This window comes from Chenopodium album, chromosome 17 (assembly GCF_948465745.1).
Source record: "Chenopodium album chromosome 17, dcCheAlbu1.1, whole genome shotgun sequence".
Lineage (NCBI taxonomy): Eukaryota > Viridiplantae > Streptophyta > Magnoliopsida > Caryophyllales > Amaranthaceae > Chenopodium > Chenopodium album.
Window position 1 is genome coordinate 40,581,582 of NC_137850.1, and position 19,839 is coordinate 40,601,420.

The 19,839-nt window shown below is 30.2% G+C and overlaps 2 protein-coding genes across 2 annotated transcripts; one reads left to right on the forward strand and one right to left on the reverse strand.

Moving 5' to 3' along the window:
- Positions 1-289: 289 nt before the first annotated feature.
- Positions 290-3,194, forward strand: LOC145589704 (uncharacterized). Its single transcript, XM_081646383.1, has 3 exons — positions 290-1,283; positions 2,414-2,599; positions 2,739-3,194. Exons 1-3 carry the CDS (start codon positions 819-821, stop codon positions 3,018-3,020), a joined length of 933 nt encoding a protein of 310 aa, XP_081502509.1. The 5' UTR covers positions 290-818; the 3' UTR covers positions 3,021-3,194.
- A 10,050-nt stretch (positions 3,195-13,244) lies between these two features.
- Positions 13,245-16,758, reverse strand: LOC145587968 (UDP-glycosyltransferase 82A1-like). Its single transcript, XM_081644614.1, has 2 exons — positions 15,954-16,758; positions 13,245-14,317 (listed from the first exon to the last, which is right to left on the reverse strand). Exons 1-2 carry the CDS (start codon positions 16,429-16,431, stop codon positions 13,431-13,433), a joined length of 1,365 nt encoding a protein of 454 aa, XP_081500740.1. The 5' UTR covers positions 16,432-16,758; the 3' UTR covers positions 13,245-13,430.
- Between the last annotated feature and the right edge of the window lie 3,081 nt (positions 16,759-19,839).

Consider the following 19,839-nt stretch of genomic DNA (forward strand, 5'->3'; position numbering starts at 1 on the left):
ATTAAGGTATATGGAAATCCCATCACAATGACATGCTAATTATAATCTCTAATAATTTAACATAATCTTACATTGTCTAGTTTTTGTAAAAGAGATTCTTATTCGATCTCTATCATAATTTGGTAGAAATTCGTCGGTTGCCGACACTTTTAGCCCTACAATCGAACATATCCACACAAGTTAAAGGCAGTTGCACTTGCACTATAATATTAGTGGTAGTAATTTTGAGGTATATATAGTCTAGTCCTCACTCTTTAATCCTTATACTGTGGTATCCCTTGTCACCTACTACAGCATATTTTTCTGTTGGCCATCTTTCAATTTTTATTATTTGTAAATGCTTATTTTATTCCGTTTGTCTCATTTTACTCGTAACATTTTCATATAGGGTTTTCAATTTACATATACTTGTACGTTTTTTCTTATTAAGCTAGGCCACATAGTCACTCATCCATTTATTTTTTAAAATTCCCTTCATCTCAATTTACTCTTAATTTTCTATATAGGGTTACGAATTTACATACCCTATCTCCATGTTTAATAAATTTTCTCTGAACCTTTTCTCCTTAGTTGGGCCACACAATCACTCATTTATTTAAATTCTTTGTAATTTTTCAATTGCATAAAATCTTGTACGAATGGCTATAAGGAAGAAAGTATATAAAACGCGACTAACACCACTTGCTTCACTTATTATTATAGGTCCCTCCCTCCACCAAAAATAAAAACTCCCCCCTCCTTTCTTATTAAATTCCCCTGTTTTTTTTTTATTTTTTTATTTTTAATCACCTTTCACATTTGTTCTCCAAAATAGAAGGATGATACACACAAAATCAGAGTCAGATTTAACAAGTTCAGCACCATCATCACCTTCAAGATCACCAAAAAGACCAATATACTATGTACAAAGTCCATCAAGAGACTCACATGATGGAGATAACAAGTCAGCTTCATTACAAGCAACTCCTATGTACAATAGTCCTATGGAGTCCCCTTCACATCCTTCCATGGGTAGGCATTCAAGGAACTCATCCGCAAGCCGGTTTTCGGGTGTGTTTCGGTCTTCCTCGGGGCGAAAAGGAAGCCGAAGGAGGAATGAGAAAGGTTGGCCTGAGTGTAATGTAATTCTTGAAGAAGGTAACTATGATGGTGTTGATGAGAAAGGGTTGTCAAGAAGGGTTCAAGCCTTAATTGCGGTGTTTAGCTTTGTTGTGTTGTTTACTTTGTTTTGCTTGATCATTTGGGGTGCTAGTAGACCTTTTAAAACTCAAGTCACTTTGAAGGTAATAACTTTTTTATTTTTCTCGTCTTTTATTTCAAATTGTCTTGCTCATAAATTGATAAGTACTATGTTAATTAGTTTTTTTTTTTTTTTTTTTTCTGAAATATTGTTAATTAGTTTTTTGTTGTTAGTAATGGACAATTGTTTGGTTCTTTGTTTTTGTTAATTTATTAATCTCAATATTATCCACTAGCTTAATATTGTTTAGTATATACTTTATTAGGTTGTTAACTAATTACGGAGTAACTAATTATAAGATGGCTATTTACTTCTTTGGTTGACTTTGAGTTAAACTATTGAGTTTCTTTTTGTTTCAAAACACATTCTTTCGAAAATGGTTTTGAAAAAAAGAGATTAAAAATGTAAAAGCATAATTAGTCAATCAAAATTATTAAATTACTTAAATATGGTCGTTAAGAGTGGTTAGGATATCGTAGTTTTAAGTTGCTTTTATTAATTTTTTCATATGTAATTAAATCTCATTATTAGGTTGTGTGCCAGGAGATTGTGTTATAAATGAAATGAAATAAATGTATGGCCAATCATTAAACTCCTTTTTGGCACAAGAAAGCAGTATAATATTCAAAATATAAGAAAAAGAATTGTTATTTATAAACGTTTATAAATATCTATATGCCTCATTAACTCATAAAACTCTCATAAAATTAATCAAAAGCAAGTAAAAGAAGATTGGGAGAGTTAACTCATAAAACTCTCATAAAATTAATCAAAAGCAAGTAAAAGAAGATTGGGAGAGTAACTGGTTACAATTGATATCGATATTAGTAGTCAAATTTGGCTAAGACCAATTTCACTATACCTTAAGAAAAATATTCACTAAGTATAACTAATAAGTAAAAATTATATTTGTTTAGTGTACAATTACACATTACAACAAATTAAACAAGACCAACTTGATAATTTTGTTCTTAGCATACAAATACGACTCATATTAGACCACACCAGATTAGACCACAACTGGAAATATACCACGAGAGTACGAGTACATGATCAAAGCAAATGAGCTAATTAAGCTCCCTACAATGTTTACGTTGTTACAGAATTTGATCAATGCACAAGTAGTTGTATGTAAGTTAATATTGTACTGAATTTGGCTTGGCTTCTTGGCAGAGCTTATCAGTACACTACTTCTCTGTGTCGGAGGCAACGGATTTCTCCGGTGTACCAACAAGAGTAATGACATTCAATGGCTCACTGAAGCTAGGCATACACAATCCTGCTACATTTTTCGGCATCCATGTTAGCTCAACTCCCATTGCGCTTCTATATTCGGAGATTACAGTTGCTACTGGTCAGGTTAGTATTCTGTTTCTACATTTAGCAGTACTAATTTTTACCATTATAATAAATTTTAATTTATCACGACCTGATAAAGAAATGTAGCCTATTATTTAGGATTAAGCGACAATTATAATAATACTCGTCATCATTACAGTTATCAAAACATTATCAGCCGAGAAAGAGTCGAAGGACTACTTCAGTTACAGTATACGGAGACAAGGTACCGTTGTATGGTGCTGGATCAAGTGTAGATGTCTCTAACGAGCACGGTGGCCAGGTTCCGTTCATTCTCGAAACGGAGATCCATTCTCGAGGATATGTCGTAGGGAAGCTAGTGAAAACGAAGCATCGTTTGCACGTATCCTGCAACATTACAGTCGACTATCTAAGCACCAAGCCTATCAAATTTAGGAAGAATACTTGTTCATACTTTTGATCAAAATACTTAATTTGGGTAATGCAAGAGTTGTCAATTTGTTATTGTTATCATAGTTTTGGGAAGTGTATGTAGTGATACTTGTAGATAACTAGCTAGATGTCTTGTGTATTCAAAAGTAAACTTTTAAATTGCATTTCTTTTCTTTTCTAATTTAGATTACAACTTTTTTAATTTATGACCCTTTTTTATATGATTGGCAAATGAATAAAAAAAATAATAATAATAAATAATGCTTTTTATTTTATTTTATTTTTTATTTTTTTTTATGGTAAGGAAAAGGTCTATCCTAAAAGGGGTGAATTTAAGGGAAATCCCTCCTAAAATGAGGTTAGTGAGATTTAACCCCTGACCTCATACCTGAAAGTCGAATAACTAGCCAACTATTCTAGCTTCCTATCTCAAAGATAATGCTTTTATGCTTGTGAAGCTTTACATAAGACATAGTCAAGGTGTGATATTGTTTGTGAAAAAATCATAAAAAAAAAAAAAAAAAAAAAAAAAAAAAAAAAAAAGTAAAGTGGACATATTTGGACAATTTGGTGGTTCTTTGATAGTCTTTCTTCCTGACCACTCCTTGATAAGGTGCATTATCCAAAGATTAAAAAAAAAATAAAAAAATAAAAATGGTACATGCTATACAAAATAACGAAGTAATTTGGAATATTTCAAATGTATATACTTAAACCCCAAATCACATATTTTTATGATTGATATTTACTTGTTGATCTCTAATTCATTTAATTTTGAAGTGAATTAAGCCATTGGAATCCCATGGTGTGTGATTGGAGTCATAGTGAGTTGTAGGTCAAGATTTTATTAAGTAATGTTAAACAAAACAAAACTAAAACTATAATCCGTAGTTTAAAAATAGTAATATGTTATGAAATTAAAGAGAAAAAGAGAAAGTAGGGAAGAGAATAGGTCTATATTCATATATCTGAATGATGTATATATGTGTGTGTGTGTGTGTGTGTGTGTGTGTGTGTGTGTGTGTGTGTGTGTGTGTGTGTGTGTGTGTGTGTGTGTGTGTGTGTGTGTGTGTGTGTGTGTGTGTGTGTGTGTGTGTGTGTGTGTGTGTGTGTGTGTGTGTGTGTGTGTGTGTGTGTGTGTGTGTGTGTGTGTGTGTGTGTGTTGTGTATATGTGTGTGTGATACAATTAGGGTTTCCTTTTAGAATAATAAACCTAGTATACTTAGAATATCCTAGAATTATCATAAGGGTATAATGGGCATCCACTAAATACATATATTATATAACACTCCCCCTTGGATGATCATTATCGAATAGCGTGCCTCGTTAAAACCTTAATAGGAAAATCCAATGGGATAAAAACCTAGTGAACGAAAAAGAGTAAACACTTTCGTAATATGCCTTGACATGCTGCCTCGTTAAAAACCTTACCAGGAAAACCTAATGTGGGACAAAACCATGGTTAAGGGAAAAAGAGTGCAGCGCATATTTTCTCCCCCTGATGAATGCATAACTTGAGATCTTCCATTGTAATGAATTCAATGCCTTAGTATCTTCACACTTGTAGCTGAACAACATTCCTTGATAGTTGATCCTCCCTGATATAATCAAACTTGAATCTTCTAATCTTCACTGTGAGGTATCTTCATTTCTCCACACTTGTGAGAACAATATCTATGTTGCGTTTATCACTATCTTATATGACATTTTTTTTTCAATTTGCCTTACCATCAAAATTATACCTATTTCTGGAGGTCATTAAAATAGCTATTGATAATCAAATATTAATAATAATTTATGGCAACTCGTGATATCTTGATATCATTATCTAAGCTTATATGAATTAGTAATAACATAAGTAATTACTATGTACTTTACTCATATATGGTTCTTCTGGACCATAACAAGATTATTCTTACTGTTATATATCTCATTACTATTCTTGTTTAGACATTTTGCATTTTATACGAGAGTTCTCCAATGTGAACAAAATCGATTAACTTTCACATTGTTAAACTTCAGGTAAATATATCAATAACTTAGTCACCAACACTCTTCATGAGTTTGATAACAATATCATCAACATTGTCATTTTATTAGAATATAGTATTTGAAGGGCTAGATATTTAAGTATGTTGTATTTAAGTTCTTCGGGAACTTTTCATGCATGATTTATAACATGCTATTGGATGTCATCATATAAACTTTCATCACAATTATAAGCCCATCGAAGTATAAATTTCTTCTTGTAAGCCTTCATCATAATTATAAACTCATCATACCACAAACATTCACATATAACACAATTGTTGTATAGAACTAATTCATGCAATATGAGATGTAGAATTCATAATAAAATATAAAACTATGTATACATATATATATATGATGAATAATGCATCAAACTACATCCTATACATACAATGAGTAATGCATAAATCTAAAACTCAAACATGCACATAAATAAAAGACTAAAAAAATGCAAACACTATATAGTGTGGATTTCAGAAATCCATTTTCTAATTGGACTACTAGTCCATGATAAACTTTTGATCATTAGCATTCATATTTCGTTGGACTTCTTGTCCATGATAAGCTTTTTGATTTAGTTTCATGTCGACACTAAAATGGACATATATTTCTGATCCCTTATTCACAAGTCCATTCCTTATGCATATGCATATTATTTATCGGTTCCATCATATACCGGTATCATATAATTCCTCAAGATACAATTTTAATTTGCATGCTATTTTGACAATAATATCTGAATACATTTCTCATTGGTACCATTATAACTTTTCTTACATAATAGGCCATCTATTATAATAATTCAGATATCTATACCACCTACCAAGGGTATTTCTCACATCATGGTATTATTATACTATAATTGTACTTTAAAAGTATCAAACTGCACTATCTTGCCATATATCAAATATTTATATTGGAACCGATCATACAATTGACACTTCAGGTGTAGTGATTTAAAGAAAACTTGGCAAGATCAATCTTAATGTATGCACATAATATCATTATCACTATAATAAGTTGGCATGTAACTTTACAAAGTATTATTAGAGGGATCAACGGATTATAATTTTACAATTTTGCCAACTTACTTCAATTCTTCCCCCTAAATTGGTAAAATATCTCAAATATTGGGGCAATTCTTCACCAACTTAAAATATAATTTCGTGTGCAAAAAATTTCATCTCGTAAGATAATCATATATATTCAATAAATTTCTATCTCTTCTAGAGAATAATGAAATTTTGTTCTCTTCTAAAGATTAATATTAATAGAGGGATTATGAATTGTGTAGTTGTCTATTTTCTTATTCTCTTTCTTATGTGCTGACATACAATAGCCCCAATCAAGAGAATTGTTATACAAACATAAACTTTTCTGTAATTCCACTAGGTGGTGATCTTTGGGATCACTAGAAACATTGATAATATTATACTAGTCACTTAAAATTTCCACATATAAATTGTACTTGGTGAGCTTCTGGTCACATAATATTTGTAAGAATATAAATTACTCTAATGAACTTCTGGTCACCAACTATATTATCTCTTGAACTTTTTTTTTAACACAAACTATTAAAAATCACAATCCAAATGTAGCTCAATCTCAATGTTATGTCTTGCCATTCAATTTATTTCATATATTTAAACATTTTTTTTTTTGAATAGCTCATATATTTAAACATGAGAGAGCGTCAACACATTATTTCTTTAATATCAAATGAAACTTCAGGTTTCAATAACGGGAATTTATTAAACCCCAGATGGCCTAATATTTAATTATTACATACAATCACTTTTCCTTTAGTACTTAAATTAAGGTCATTTTTATAATACTGGTGATCACCTTATTAGAGATACTTTATGCATGGCCATGAGTATGATGTGATCGATATAAGTACACCAATGTGTTTCTTTCTACAATTGCCAAGACAATTAACTAATACTCAATTGATTGTAATCATGATACATGTTAATCTTGTTGGACAACATTTTATACTCTTTTGGAGTACTTTATATAATTATAACATATTTTAATGTCTAGAAATGATCTCTTCAGGAGATCCATCAAAATCTATCACTTTCTCAAATTTGTCATTGTCAATTATTGCGGATTTCCTCTTCCAATGATTCTTATCATTGTAACCTTTTGAATTACCACACTTCAGGTGTGCTAGTTTCAATAGCAACTGATCTTACCTTCTAGGACATCAACTTAATATGTACATTTATAACTAGTATATAGGTAATGACATTTATTCATATCCATTTTTAGGATGATATCATACTAAATATTTGATTATCATGTGACCACCTCTATTAAATAAATTATTGATATTTATGCTAGTGTTTATACCAAACTGACCATCAACATATTTAATTATTCATCTGCAAGGATTACATAAAAACAATGGAATAAACACTATCTCCCTCTAATTCTTGCATATGGGGGTATAAAAATAGTCTAACAATCTTTAAATCCCTTGCTTCTTTTAAGCCATAAATTCTTTTGCAATGCATGTAGCAAACAAAGCAAAGTTATTCTTTTCCTTTTGCCCAGTTATATAAATCTTTATATTGAAAATTCTCAAAATTAAAGTATGGGCATAATGAATACATTTTTTTTTAAGAACCTCATAATGTCATGCTAATTTCTTTAACTCATAATTTTTTTTTCTTACTCAAATGAATATTATGTAGTCATGTTTGCAATTCTTATGAGCTTTTTACACAAATTATTATAGTCATGCAAACATTTACCCTTTCAATCATACAAATTCTCATTCAGTACTGAAAATAATTAAATCGAGTTACCTATAAACACTCATATAGAGTTTAGTATCTTAAATATCCATTCAAAACATAATATGTTAACTATTGAAAACATTTACTAATATTTTTTTATATGCCAGAGTGTTTATAGAATCTAAGCAACATGCTTTAGAGGCTCTTAGCTAGGTAACATTCTTGTGGGTCTTTAAAATTATCACATCATGGATGTTTAAGTAATATCACTGATTGCACAATTACACAATTACCAATAAATTAATTTAAATAATTTTGTGAAAATTAGTACACAAAATATTACAGAGTTGCTTTTGACAATTTCAAAAATCCCAAGCTAACAAACAGTATTCAAATTCCATTTGACGGATGATTTACGAAAGTATGGTTATTTTAAAACTTATTTACACTTTTACGTCGGAATGAAACTTAATTACGAAATTACTGTCCACGTAGGCTCGGATAAGTTTTTATTTTATTTTTTTATTTTTCAAAGTAAAACCGCTACCTCAAGTAGCAGTTTATGTACTAAAACCGCTACTTGAGGTAGCCGTTTACCCTTCATAGATTGATTAAATGTCTCTTTACTTAGAGTACTAATGACAAACCACTACCTCAAGTAGCGGTTTTGGACTATAACCGCTACTTAAGGGTTCGTTTGGCATTATTTGCAGTTTTCAGTTTTTTGTTTTTTCAAAACTGAAAACTGGTTTCAGTTTTTAATTCTTTGTTTTTAAAAACTGTTTTCATTTCTCAGTTTTGAATTCACAATAACTCTCATACTACCAAATCATTTATAGCTTTAATCAATCTTTTACTACGAAGTACCTATAATTTATTTATTATTTATTTATTTTTTGAATAGCTGCTTATTTATTTTCACAAAAAAAAAATTATACATATATTTCAATAATAATTTTATTGATTGAATAAGGTTATAACACTTGTCAAAAAAAAAAAAAAAAAAAAAAAAGGTTATAACAAAATTTAAAGGAACAACTATGAAAAAAAAAGTAACAATAAAATAATCAAATGCAATGTAATATTTATTCCTCGTTGATAACTTTCATGGTGAAATTTGCCTTTCCCACAATTGTGTTGCCAAACGATCTTTGAAGCATTTTTTGAAGTTCTTACTGATTTATAGAAGGAGTCACTAGGTCCTCGGATCCATAGTTGTTGATTGCATATTCTTCTAGTTCGACATTTTCATCCGCATACTGTATGAACAGAGGAAACAAAGTGTAAGAAGATGGGTCATGTTATAGGAAGTTTAAGAGATAACTTATTCCTAATAGTACTGTACAAGTAGTTTATTTTGTAATTAATGTTTAAACTAGCTCTTAGGAGGCACTCTTTTCTTAGTATTAGAGCATTATATATTCTTGATAGAAGCAATAGATCAGAGACAGGGGAATCGTCAATTACATCCCAATTTTATCACATGTCTATGGTCTACACTTAATTAGCAACAGAAGCAATTCGAAGACTGAAAACTCCAAACCCAACTCACACAACCAGATCACCAGATCGATACTACATAGAATTGATCTCATATTCTGCCCACAAATTCAAGTAATTCAATTTGCAACATGATATAATTATTCAATTTATACTAACAATAAATCAACATACACTCATATTATTTCAGAAAAAAGCCCCAATTATAAACCCCAAAATAAATTATACACAAATAGACTAAAAACGATTAAAATTCAGAAAAATAAAGAACAAAGATAACCAATTTTGATGAAAGAAATTGAATACAGCCAAATTTAATAACAACAAAAACATCAATAACTTTACAAATTAACAAAGTAGAAAGAAAAACGAGGAGAAACGTGGCGATTAAATGAATTTAAAAGAGAGATCAAAGAGGAAATGCTCCATACCTGTAATTGCTTGCTCCTTCAATCTTGACAATGATTAAGGTTTGAGGAAGAAAGATGAAATATCGAATTTGAAGGAGAAACCATTGATGAAACAAGCGTAGCTTTGATAGGGTTTATTTTTAAAAAAAAAAAAAAACAAAACCCCAAAAACTGCTTTGAGGTGTTTTAGGTTTACTGTTGTAGTTTTTACAAAATAGATGTAAAGTTGTTTTTTTAAGCTATTTTACCAAACACTGTTTTGTTTTATTTTAGAGGTAAAAAACAAAAAAATCAAAAACAGCAATGATGCCAAACACACCCTAAGGTAGCGGTTTGTCTCTAAAGAAAAAAATTACCCCAAATGTATCTCCAAGCCTACGTGGACTATATTTTCGTAAATAAGTTTCATTCCAATGCAAAACCGTAAATAAGTTTCTTAAAAGCTATATTTTTGTAAATCATCCCCATTTGACTCGACAAGATAGTAAAGTTTATTATTATTATTATTATTATTATTATTATTATTTTTAAATATAAATTCACTTATTTCGAATATATGAATCAGAATACATGCTCAAATATGCTCAGAGCTTTATACTAAATAAAATATAACTATACACCTTACTATTTCATAAGTAAACAATATGTTGCCTAAAAGAGTTATGGTTATGTGATGTGATACCATGTAAAGCATATACAAGGACGGAAAACTTACCCCCAAATTTTATTCACCATTCACAATTAATACATAGCACTCCATACATCCGTAATATAGTATAGATTGGAGAACAAAACTACCTCATGATAAAATAAAAAAACTCAAGATACACTAAGATAATAACAAAACTCAACAAATCTTAAAGTTTAGGAAACAACTCTAAAATCTGTCAATATACATATATTCAGTGACATATAGGGCCTTAAAATCAAGTTTTGTCAGGTTCGACATAATTTGCAATAAAAGAGAATATTATAAATCCAATTCAAAATTATAATGATATGAAATCATGATAAGACATCGATAATATACAAGTATGTATAAATAATATTAGAGACATCAATACAAAGTATTAGGCACAAAGAATGCATTACAACATGAAATTAATTATAATGTTATTTATATGGAGTATAGTAAATATAAAACATCATATAACTAATATATAAAGCTAAACTTTTAAGCCAGGTCATGAGATTGCGACACTTGGCATTTTAATTTTTCGCCAAGTGTCGCGCCACGTTGGATAGATTTAAATAGATTTCATAAGATAAAAAAGTTAGTTTAGAATTCTATTTGGATAGAATTTTAAGATAAAATTGTTATTTTAGAGTTTTATTTTCGATAAAATACCAATATTTATGTACAAATTGAATTATAATTTTATTCAAAAAAATTATTAGATTATAATTATAAAAAATTATCATAAATATTTATTTTTTATATCATAATATTTTTTAAGTGAAGGAAGTAGTTTAAAGCGTAAAACATCCCTTTATAATATACTACCTCCGTTTTTTTAGTTGACACCTTTCTATTATCACATTTGCCAACGCATGTTTTTAATGCTTAATATCTCTGATTATCAAAATTGTAAAATTATAAAAAATAAATATTAATAAAATATACATCGAAAAGATTCAAACAAGATCTCACATGACTATATTTTATCAAATCTATAAGTCACAAAATCGAGTCAAAGTGTAGTGTGTGAATAGTGTAAAAGTCAAACGGTGTCAACTAAAAAAAAATGGAGGTAGTATATTAATCGGTTAAAATAATATACTTTACAATCCAATAGAATTTTATTGCTATGTAGACCTATCAATTAGAGTCGGGTCATGAGTCATCTCGGATTCGGTCACTTCAAGTTACGAGTCAAGAAATGTTCAACCCTTGCCCTAAGTTTTGGGTTCGGGTCAACCCAACGGGTTTTGAACATTTATTTTATTTAATTTATTTTTTTACTAATTTTTTTATTTTTTTTAATGTATTAAATTAAATCGAACATTTACACCAACATTATTTTTAGTCATTACATGCCTACTAGGTAGCAAATCATCACAAAAGCACATCAATTCCTACTTAATTTTGTATCAATGATATATTTTAAAATATACATTAAAGTTTATCTTAAAATTCAATAAACAACTCGGGCATCATCAATGATATATTTTAAAATTTGGCATATACATAAAAGTTTATCTTAAAATTCAATAAACAACTCGGACATCGCGCGGGGCACAAAACTAGTATTCAATAAATCAATGGAGAGTAAAAACCTTACAAAAGATAACCAAAACTAAAGTTATTAAATTGTTGAAAATTAAACTTTGGTTACCACAAAATGATAATGATAGCAAGTCCTAAGTCAAAGATAATGTCAATTAATTATCTTTGACCCATGATATTCTCTCTGTAATTATATAGCTTGTTTGTTAATATTTGCTCCTTAATTCTAGCCGTACAATAGGATTTTATTATTGTAAAATTTTTTTGTTACCTTTTGTAATTATCTTAATTAGTTATATATAGCTAATCCCCTTAATGGAATAGTCAACTAATTCCTTCATACACTTATACGCAAGTACATGCTTCGAATATTATCTCTCGTCAATGAGAGATAGACTATACATGGCAACAAATGAAGAAAATTGACTGCCTTCAAGGATATATTTAAATCTATGTATATATATACAAGATAATCAATCACTTAAAATAAGGAAAAGATTATGGCTAATATATACAAAATGATTTATGCACTTAAATAATACATAGAATCATATCAAAATAATATACGAGATAATTGAAAATACTGATCTTGAGTATGCCTTTTGTAAACTACGAAATATCTTGAGCCTTTACAAAATTCAAGACCAATCTTTTTAATATATCTACAATTATGTACTTCTGTAAATTTCATAATTATGAATTAACCATTCAGAAATTATATACAATTACAGTTGCATGAATTATAATTAAATATGGTCTCATACTATATACTCGCATGAATTACTCTGTTATACTATTGTTATCATATTATGTATGTAATATAGGGTTATGGAAGGCCAAACTTGATAGCCGCATGAACTCAGTGCAACAAAGGAGAATGAGAATGATAAGAAAATAAGAATTAAGAAAGGCAGAAAAAACCCTACTTTTGGGCATCATCAAAACCAACGTACACCGAAAGTATATGCACTAAAATACCCATTACTATCCCATGAGGATTTTTATAGATTTGAATTGATAAAAAAGGTTAAATTTATTAAATTAAATAAATCATGAAAAACCATGCCATCATTTAATTCGATCAGTACATAATCAATACTCAGATTTCAATAAGAAGAATCAGTACTCAGATTTCAATAGGAAGAAATTAAAAGAGAATACTGACCTTAAGATTCCGTTCGCTTAGTTGGCTAAGAATGGTGCTGATAACGTGTTATGAAATTAAAGAGAAAGAGAGAAAGTAGGGAAGAGAATAGATCTATATTCATATATCTGAATGATGTATGAGTGTATATATATATATATATATATACATACATGTGACACAATTAGGGTTTTCTTGTAGAATAATAAACCTAGTATATTTAGAATATCCTAGAATTATCATAAGGATATAATGGACATTCAACTAAATACATATATTATATAACATAATAATAAATATTTAAAGATAGTTATTCACAAAGTTAACAAGTGAAAGATAATAGTTCACAAACTTCACAAGCTTTCCTTACAGTATGATTCTTCATATATTAAATTGTAATGCATTGAATGGTCTCTTAAGATCTTTCACGAAACCCAACAAATTATCTTTAACTTCCAAGCTTGCCTTCTCCCCCATGACCCTCATATTCAAAGCCTCGATTCTCTTCTTCAACTCTCGATCCTCCATCACCCTTTTAACGCCGTCACAGACATCCTTTAAACTAAATCCATTCATCTTTACCCCGATTTTCCACACATTAACGATGTATTCGCAATTCAAGGATTGATCGCCGGCTACCGGAAAACACAAGAGGCATTTCTTACATTGTATAGCCTCCATAGTAGAATTCCATCCACAATGTGTGATGTAACACCCAACTGCCTTATGTTGCAATACTTCAACTTGTGGTGCCCATGCAACTATCTTCCCTTGTTTATCTAATCTTTCTATGTACCCTTTGGGCAGCCCATCTCTCCATTCAGGCCCAAGAACCCAAACAAATGGGCTTCTTAGCTCTTCCAATGCTAAGGCCAAATTTCTCACCTTCGCTTCGCCAATTGGGCTAACCCAACTTCCAAACGATATGTATATCACTGAGTTGGGCTCTTGTTGCTCAAGCCAGCCCAAACAGCTTTCATCTGCTTCCCAAAAAGTTGGGCTTTCACTCACTTCATTACTGCCTAATGGGCCGATTGAATAAGTGGTTGGGCCGTACTCTGGAGTTTTGGCCCATATCTTTTGTGACTCGTTTGGGAAAGAGTTGACAAGGATCCACCTGAGAGATCTGGACCGGTCCATGGTCTTGGCCCAAAACTTAAATCTTGCCTTTTTAGCAGCTTGAGTTCCAATTAACCATGGCAAATCTTCACTCTTAAGAAGTGGTTGATCATGTTGAAATGATATTGGTCCATGAAATTGTGGGAGCCCTACAAATTTTGAGTACCATATTTCATGTTAATATGACATTATGTGGTAAATACAACTTTTTGTTAAGAAAAGTCTCTACTCTGAAAAGGAGGGGTGGATGAGATTTAAACTTATACCCTTCTATTGTCATGGTGGCTCTGATTCTATGTTAAAGAACCAATTCGATCAAAAGGTGTAATTAGAGTCTTGAATTTGAATTTTTTTTCGCTGTCATTATCATTAACACTTTATATTGAAACAAATTCAACAACACAAAAAAAATCACAACATAATTATGATAAATGATACGGAGTAAATCACAAATTAATACGGAGTAGTAAATTGTAAATGTGAAAATATTATTGACTTGAGAATTTTTTAACCAAGCTTAAATTAAAAAATAGTACCATATAACAAGAGCATCAACATTCATTTTGGACATTTGTAAGTGGAGATCAGAGGAGGGAACACTACTTAAACACGCATAGCGGCTTAGGAACATGGGTTGATTAATGTACATGAAATTATTTAAATATCACTTGATATGAAATACGTTTGATTGATTCATGGTATTTTATCGCAAGTTGACTTGTTAAGTTATTGACTTGAGAATTTATAATAAATAAAAAATAAATAAAAATATTTGTTAACATCACCTTATATTTTTTATTGTTAAAATATATAATACTCGTAATATTTTATAATGTACGTGGCTACAACGTGGCACCCCTTTTAAAAAGTAATCTGGATCAACAACATGTCAACATGCATGAAAAGATCTTGTCTTGAGAATTAAGTAGATTTTACTTCTTTACAGTATATAATATACCTTATTACCTTAATTGCGTGTGATAACAGAAGGCGGTATAATTGAATAATTATTTTTGTACGGAGTATTAACATGGTGACACGACAACAACATTTTAGATATAGTCTTCTTTAATGTCATGAGAATTGAACTCAAGATCACCTAAAATTAGGAGGAAAGTTCTAACTAGTATAATGTCGCGTGTATACTTCAGGAATTCCTCACCCTCAATGTATAATGTCGCGTGTATACTTCAGGAATTCAGGTATTATTATTACTACCATGTGTATACTTTACTTTAGGCTTTTAGCCCTTAACTTAAAGGAGATTAACATATTGTATCTTTCTTTCGTCCAAGGGTAAATGTCAACTAATTGTACTATAATAAATAGTTATGTGGCTATTAATATAATTTTAAACGAATATGATAAAGTAATTACTCGAACGTGTTTTTTTTAGTTAAGCACTCTCTAGATAGATTTGGTTAGAGTACTGTTGATGTACACTTGTACAAATGAAACCTCCTATATTAATCAAAATAGACGAAAATTAATAGATACACTGTCACACTAGATCAAAGTTGAGCATTATTACTAATTTAAATTAGACTGTCTAATAACAAGCATGTTCTTATATTATTAGTACTGTACTACAAGTTACACATTGATGTTATTTTATGCTTAACTTTAAATAAATTATAAAATACAAGTATTTAATTTACAAAAGATCGGATCTCTTAAAATTCATATGAGAGAAACCTAATAAAAACTATATGTATGTTTTCTCCTAACACAGTCATAAGTCGAAGTGTTGTAACTACTCATATTAAGAACGGGAAATATAATTACCTGACTCGGAGATGAGACCTCTTTGAACCAAGTCAGGAATGGAAGATATCAAAGAATAAGTAGCCAACATCGCAGGCCAAAACCCAGCAACAGCAACACCACATTTTGCCCCAACATCAAAAGCCCAAGAAGCTAGTAGATCAACAACCATGCATGCTATATTCTCACCACCATTATTATTAGTCTTACGAATAAGTCGCTCCATATAAGGCGGCATGTGATCCTCCATTGCTTTCTCAATATTAAAGAAATCGCGTGACTTACTCTCCTCATCCAACCCGTCTGGGATCGATACACACACGATCCCGGCGTTGACTTTGTTGAAAATCAACCGGTGTATGAACTCCGGCAACACCACCAATGGTCGAAACCCGAAGGTTGACAAGGATGAGGCTAGTTTTAGCATGGGTGTTACATGGCCTTGTGCTGGATATGGTACTAATATGATCATTTTCTTTTTTGGCTCACCATAAACCATATTGTAAAGAAACTATATTATTTTGATATATACTATATGGTTTTTTTAGGATGGTTTTGGGTCTAATATGTTTGTGATTTTTGGTGATTCTAGAGAGATTTTCAACATGAAAATCATATACTTGTAGTATAATTTTATAATATAATATAATATCATTAAAAGAATGTAGTAAGTTGTTGTATTAATTGAAGGTAAAAAGGCACGTGGGTATTTTGTGAAAAGAAGTGTGGATGTTGCAAAGACGCAAAGCACACGGAATTGTGGAAATTAGTTGGGAAGTAAAGCTGGAAAACTGAGGTTGAGATTGTATTGGATATATAATTTATGTTCTAGGGTAAACTCCTTTTTAGGTTAGTTGATGACCCTTAATTCAGATGAATAGCTAATGCTAATTAATGTGTATATGTACCACTGTACCAGACTCCTACCCATATGCAATAATTTTTTTTTTTTTTTTTTAAATGGACATTGGCCAATGGTCATGAGGAAAGATTGTCGAAAACTAGGGTTGTATTTGATTTTGATGAAAAGAGACTAAAACATAATAAGAGATGTATAAAATATTCAGATATGTGGATCGATCATATTTATTACGAGTACTTTTTTGTATTTGTGATGGTCATTGATCTGACTTGAACAATTATAAAGTATTGAAACATGATATACAAAGTATATCTTTAAATTACATGCGAAATCCAATCAATATGTAAATTTTAGCTTAGACCTGTCGAAGGAGTTAATTAAGTTAGGTTCAGAGTAGGTTCATGTATGATTATAACAGGTCATCATCTATCTTGGCCTACTAAATTTTAGTTTCTGGTTAATCTTTTCCTTTTAACTATCTAGCACTCTAGCAGTAGCTAGTGCCCCTTGCATTGTACACATGCATGGCCCTTAACAATGACTTCCTATAGACAAAAACCCTTCGAATGAGTCAATAAAACAAATAATGAGATCTATTTGATAAGATAAATTAAAAGTTATTATTATTATTATTATTATTATTATTATTATTATTATTGGTAGTAACCATCTATTACAATATAATGCCCGCACATACAAAGATGGCAATTGAGCAAGTACTATTCTGGACATGTAAGTATAAGGGTCTGTTCACTTTAGCTTAATTTTAGTTCAGTTTAGCTCAGCTCCAATCAGTTCAGTTCAGTTCAGCTCCTAATTTCCTTCTCTTATAAAATATTCAGTTCAGTTCAGCTCAGTTCCAATCAGTTCAGTTAAGTTTCAATCAGTTCAGTTCAGTTTAATTCAGCTCAATTCACTAAATTTAAACAAACCCTAAATTCAGTTCATTCTTGTAATTTACATGGAAAAGGGAAATTCAAAAAAATTCTTCAAGGTTGGAAATGGTTGAATCTACAATATTTAAACAACAATCTTGATTTTTTCTTGATTCGACACTTTATTACAGCTAAACAAAATAGATAGGAGTTGAATTGAAGGGTATATGAATAATAAATATACTGTACCTATCATTGTGCTGGAATCAATATACATATTTTGAAATAATAAACATTATTTTATTACATGTAATAAGTTGTACCTTTTATTGCGTATATATATTAATAATTTATACTCCGTACAAGTATGTGACAAATTCAATCAAATGAAAAAAAAAAAAAAAATACTCTGTCATGAAGTCATAAAATGTAAAATAATAACCCGCCAAAAAAATGTAAAATAAAAAATAAGGAAAAAATAAAGATAAAATCTCTATCTTTTTTATAGTTGCAAGATTTGGAACCCAATAGACAAAAGAATCAGATTTCTTTCCCTGTGTTAGAAGTATTATCCTTGATTAATTCTCCTTTATTTTGAGTGAAGAGTATTAAGGGAAAAAATTTGAATGATAATGATGGATGCCTATTATCTTTTCCCCTAGTTTTAGTGAAGGGAAAAAAATGAGAGCTGTCCATTCACATGAGAGCTTGAAATATATGGCTGGTCCTTTATACTCAGTGCAAAATATTCTACTTAAAAAATGGAAAGTAGATGAGATTTGAACCTGTAACGTTTGTGTTACATTGACGTTTATACCATATTAAAGGACCAGCAGAGATCAGCCAAAAGTTTAAGTTAATGGTTGAAGTCCAAAATTGATTCATGTACTCCATCAATAGTAAATATTGACGAGGAGAAAATTTAGGCTACTGTTTAGTAAAAGAAAAATCGTATCTCATTCTTTCGGATGATAAGAAAAATTGTCATTATTGTATATGAGAATTGAACCAATGTTACTGTTACCTCTTAATTATAACATAGAACGAAGTTTTACTAGAGTTTTCCAAATTCGACGTGAAATTCCCTATTAAGGGCCTATTCTGATTGACTGAACTGAGCTAAACTGAACTTATTGGAGCTGAACTAAACTGAATTGAATATTTTATGAGAGAAAGAAATTAAGAATTAAACTGAACTGAATTGAACTGAACTGAACTTATTGGAGCCGAACTAAACTGAAAATAATCTGTAAAGAATAAGCCCTGTTATATTATTCTTTCGTTTAAGCTAGCTAGGGTAGATGACTAGATGCATGGTGTGGGACTGTGGTAGTCTTGTACTCCCTTAGTCCCTCCATTACTTTTTAATATTTACGTTTATAATATTTTTATAAGAGAAAAATAATCATAGTGTAAAGATTAAAAAGTAATGGATGGAGGGAGTACATAACCATGTACATGTGATTCTCACTTGGTACTCTACTGATGGTGTGCAACAGTGCAAGTGTTGCATTGACATTAAGTTGCTGTCCCTTAGGTGATACATTTCCAATGGTGGGAAAGTTGTAATTAATTTCATGTTTCATACGAAGTATATATTTATGCATAGTTCATTAGTTTGGCTCGATCAATACTTAATACAAGTACAATACAGCAGTAGAGAACTAGAGATGCCAACTAAACCTATGTAGGATTGTAGGAAACGTTTCTTCGACATTTACACAACACAAAAATTAAAATAAATAAAAAGGGATGTGTGAACACGATCGAATTAGGCACATGAGCACATGAAATTATAAGAACTATAAATGTTTTCATTAATTATTTCATAAACATCTCAGCTGACAATGACCCTTCTTGGTTTAATTTTACCTAACTATAACTATCTTATGGGATTTAATTAAGGGATCCCTTTAATTAATTCCACTTAATCATTAGAAATTTCTCACTAATAATTAATTCTAGAACTTGATTGTCATGTGACAAAAGTACAATTAAAATTTGGCCAATTGATAAAGGTTTAGATAAAATTCCACTATGAACATTAAAGCCTGTCTTAAAAATTACATACTACGAGTAGTACATTAGAATTTTGGTAAATTTCACTAGAGCATTCGAGGACAAATGTTATATATTAAAGAGCGTTGTAAGAAAGGCAAAATGATGAATA